Below are 3,465 nucleotides of genomic sequence, written 5' to 3' on the forward strand. Positions count from 1 at the left end.
GAGTATTTCCTCCTGCGGGAGGCTCTGCATGTGTCCTACGAAGGTGGGTGCTGGAGAGAGGACGGCTTGGAACCGAAACTGTTTGTGGGCGATGTCACGAATCCCACGGGTGGCAAGCGGAGTGGACGCATCGAATGTGGCGACCCCAAACCACTCTCGAAACTGATCCCTTCTGCTTCTCACGAAGGTGAATGGACGGAGTTCATTGCTTCTGGTGGCGCAGGTGTTGTGGTGGAGGATGGCACGCTTGTGTTTCCTCTGATGGCGGTGGATGAGACAGAAGACGTTTGCTCCATGATCATTTGCTCGACGGACAGCGGCAGTGCCTGGGCGCTCTCTGAGGAAATTTCCCCTGCGGAACGCCTTAACCCCGCGTCACCGAGTAGGAGGGATCACTTCTCATGATTGTTGACTGCGAGAGTGGCCAGAGGGTGTAGGCGTCGCGTGACATGGGGACAGCGTGGGCGGAGGCCATCGGGACACTCTCAGGCGTATGGGTCAACGCACGATCGGGAGTCCCTCAGAAGGAAAGCCTGCGTGTGGATGCCCTCATCACCGCGACCATTGAGGGAAGGAAGGTCATGCTGTGCACTCAGAGAGGGTATGCCTCGGGGAAGAAAAGGGCCACTGCGCTCTGCCTTTGGGTCACGGACAACAACCGCACGTTTTCTGTTGGACCGGTTGCCGTGGACAATGCTTCAAAGTGGAAGACAGAACTGAAGGACTGCGGTATGTAATTTTATTTGCCTTGTCCCTCTTGTTGCCGCCGTGTGTGTGCTGTGCGCATGGCAATATCTTGTGGTGTGACGTGGATGGCGTTGCTATTGCATGTGCCCTTGTGCGCGTGCTGTGCGTTGGGTTTCTCCTCCCCATGACACCGCCCTTGTGTGCGGGTGAGTGGAGGTGCGAGGAACTAAGCGTGAGTGACCGTTGTTTTCGTACATTTGCGTTTTTCACACACGTGGCACCACTCGGCAGCCTCTTGCAGCACCAGGCCGTGGACTGAGAGGGTGGGAAGTGTGCTCCAACCACAAGGACAACGAGACGCAGTGCATGACGGCCAACCTGACTGGTGTGTGGTTGCAGCGCATGGAACACGTGAGCCAGTACTTGTTGGGCGTTGCGCTGATAATTTTTGAGGAGAGGCGGCACGACATTGTGGCGCTGTGTGTGTTGCGCGGCCGTGGCATTCCGGCGATCGTGAGTGACGTGACGGACACGGAGCTGCTTGACTGGGGGAGGAAGTGGCAAACGTTGCGGCGCGGTGGGAGCGCATGGCGGCTGCGTGTGCTGGGAGGACCCGACGATCCCGAGGCCTGTGCTGGAGGGGCGCATGCTGGAGTGAGCGTGGCGTGCCTGTGAGGGTCTGAGGAGAGGGAATAACAGTAACAGTGACTGTGGGAGTGAGGAACGGTGCACGGACGTGGATTAATTCTTTTTTGTTGTTTTGGATTGTTTTTGAACCGCGTCAACCAAATTGTTGTTGTGGTGCGCGACTCTCGTTTCTGGATGGGACGGTGCGTGTCACTGTGACTCGTCTCTTTTTTGCTTTCACTCTCTGTTGACGTGTTGTTAGTTTGTGCTGAAGGCTACACGCAAGTGACAGGAGTGATGACGATGGCTGGCCGTGTGCTGCTGGTGTGTGCCCTCTGCGTGCTGTGGTGCGTTGCCGGCGGTGTTTATGCGAGGGACGTTGACATCAACGCACTGGGTGGCTGCGTGGCGTCGGGTGTGTTGGGTGAGAATGGATCCCACATGCCTGACGGATGTAATAAAACTACGATTACGATGCCTTTGCGGTCAGTACTGCCCATTACTGCCGTCGAAGCCTCGACTGAAAAAGATAATGCTGTTGCAAAACAGAACGATTCGAATTCAATTGGGACTTCCAACATTGGTGCTTCTCCTGGTGGTGGTTCCGGCGATGGAGACAGTTCTGGCTCTGCTGGTGCTGTTCCAGGGGCTCCTGGTGGTACAGGGGCTTCTGGAGAGGGAGGTTCTGCTGGTGGTGGTGGGAGCGGTGGTGGTTCTACTGGAGATCATGGCACCGGTGGCGTTTCTTCTGGTCCTTCTGTTTCCGCTGCTCCTTCTGCTGTTTCTCCTGCTGCTCCCGCTCCTCCTCCTGTTTCTCCTTCAGGTCCTCCTGCTCCTGCTGTTTATTCTTCAGCTGCTCCTGGTGTTAATTCTTCAACTGGCCGAAGTGGTGGGACAGCGGGCTCCTCAGGCAGTAATTCATCTAACACAACAGGGGAATCTTCAACAGGAGATCAGACGCCTGCAGCAGCGGCTCACATCTCCTCGCCACCCGAAAGACCGGAAGGAACGACATCCGGCACTGGACACAAAGGACAGGAAAAAGAAGAGGAAGAAGAAGAAGAAAAGCGGCAGCAAAGTGATGAAGCACAAGTCCAACAACATCAACAGCATGAACACCCCGCGGAAAGTGGCGAAGAATCCGCGAAAGATAAAAACGCCCTTCGTACAAATGCCACCGCAAATACAGGCGACAGTGACAGCAGCACCGCGGTCTCCCACACCACCTCCCCTCTTTTGCTTCTTCTTGTTCTTCTTGCGTGTGCGGCTGCTGCTGCGGTGGTGGCCGCGTGAGAGTGAGGGAGAGAGAGCCGTGCACCGCCCGCACACACACTCTTCCTTCTCTCTCTGTGTGTGTGTCCCCTTGCATGGACTCTCGCCCTCACCTCACCCCACGAGGCACACACAATAATGTGCCCATTGTATATATGCATGCACACCCATGCAGGCCGTTGGTGCTCTCTTTTGCACGACACGCACCGCTGCCGTCCTGCCTGGCTGCATGGGCGGAGCACCGTAACTGTTTCTATTTTATTGCATTGAGTGGGCGACCTCTCTCTCTCTCCCTCTGTGTGTGTGTTTTGCTTTACGGGAGCAATGAGAGTGTGTGCGCTGGTCGTCCCACGCTTCGGCTTGTTTTATTGTTTTACTCGTCTTGTGTTATGGTTGAGAGCACCTTTTCCATTACTATTTTTTTTTTTTGATTGGCAGTTTGCTTTGACTGCGGACGCCTAAATTCTCTTTTTCATTTTTTTTTGCCTTTGAGATATTGTCAGTGTTTCTTATTCTTTTCAAGCCATGAAGTATTTTTTTAAACGTACAGCATGTTTCAGTTGATCCACGTCGCTTCACGGTCTGCAGTTCTGCTGGTGCTTCTGGTTGTGATGTGATTGCCAGCGGGTGCTTTGCTGTCACTTTGACGTAATCCTGCTCCTGTGACAAGGCGATGCGTGCCGACAGCACGAATTGGATCCGCGTTGTTGTGAGGGACGTGCCCTTTTGAGCAGTTGGTGCGCTGCAGCCATACACCGTCATTGGGAGGGATGGACGCCCATCCGCATCAACGTATCCACAAGGGACCTGGACGCTACCGGGAAGTATTGGATCTCAGAGCGGTACTACGCAATGAATTCATCGAATGGCAATTGCGAG

General features: G+C 54.8%; 1 protein-coding gene and 1 pseudogene across 1 annotated transcript, besides 4 other annotated features; both read left to right on the plus strand.

Moving 5' to 3' along the window:
* Tc00.1047053511089.5 lies at positions 1-720 on the plus strand (annotated as a pseudogene; the record flags this gene model as incomplete).
* Positions 1-3,257: a sequence feature (heterozygous, non-Esmeraldo-like haplotype).
* On the plus strand, positions 1,612-2,607 carry Tc00.1047053511089.10 (mucin-associated surface protein (MASP), putative; the record flags this gene model as incomplete). Its single annotated transcript, XM_810071.1, has 1 exon — positions 1,612-2,607. One exon carries the CDS (start codon positions 1,612-1,614, stop codon positions 2,605-2,607), a length of 996 nt encoding a protein of 331 aa, XP_815164.1.
* Positions 2,058-2,175: a sequence feature (CT-rich).
* Positions 2,353-2,379: a microsatellite.
* Positions 3,258-3,465: part of a sequence feature (areas not merged during assembly with more than two copies in the genome that could not be assigned to a particular haplotype) that runs on past the window's edge.

Source organism: Trypanosoma cruzi, genomic scaffold (genome assembly GCF_000209065.1).
Source record: "Trypanosoma cruzi strain CL Brener 1047053517045 genomic scaffold, whole genome shotgun sequence".
Classification (NCBI taxonomy): Eukaryota; Euglenozoa; class Kinetoplastea; order Trypanosomatida; family Trypanosomatidae; genus Trypanosoma; species Trypanosoma cruzi.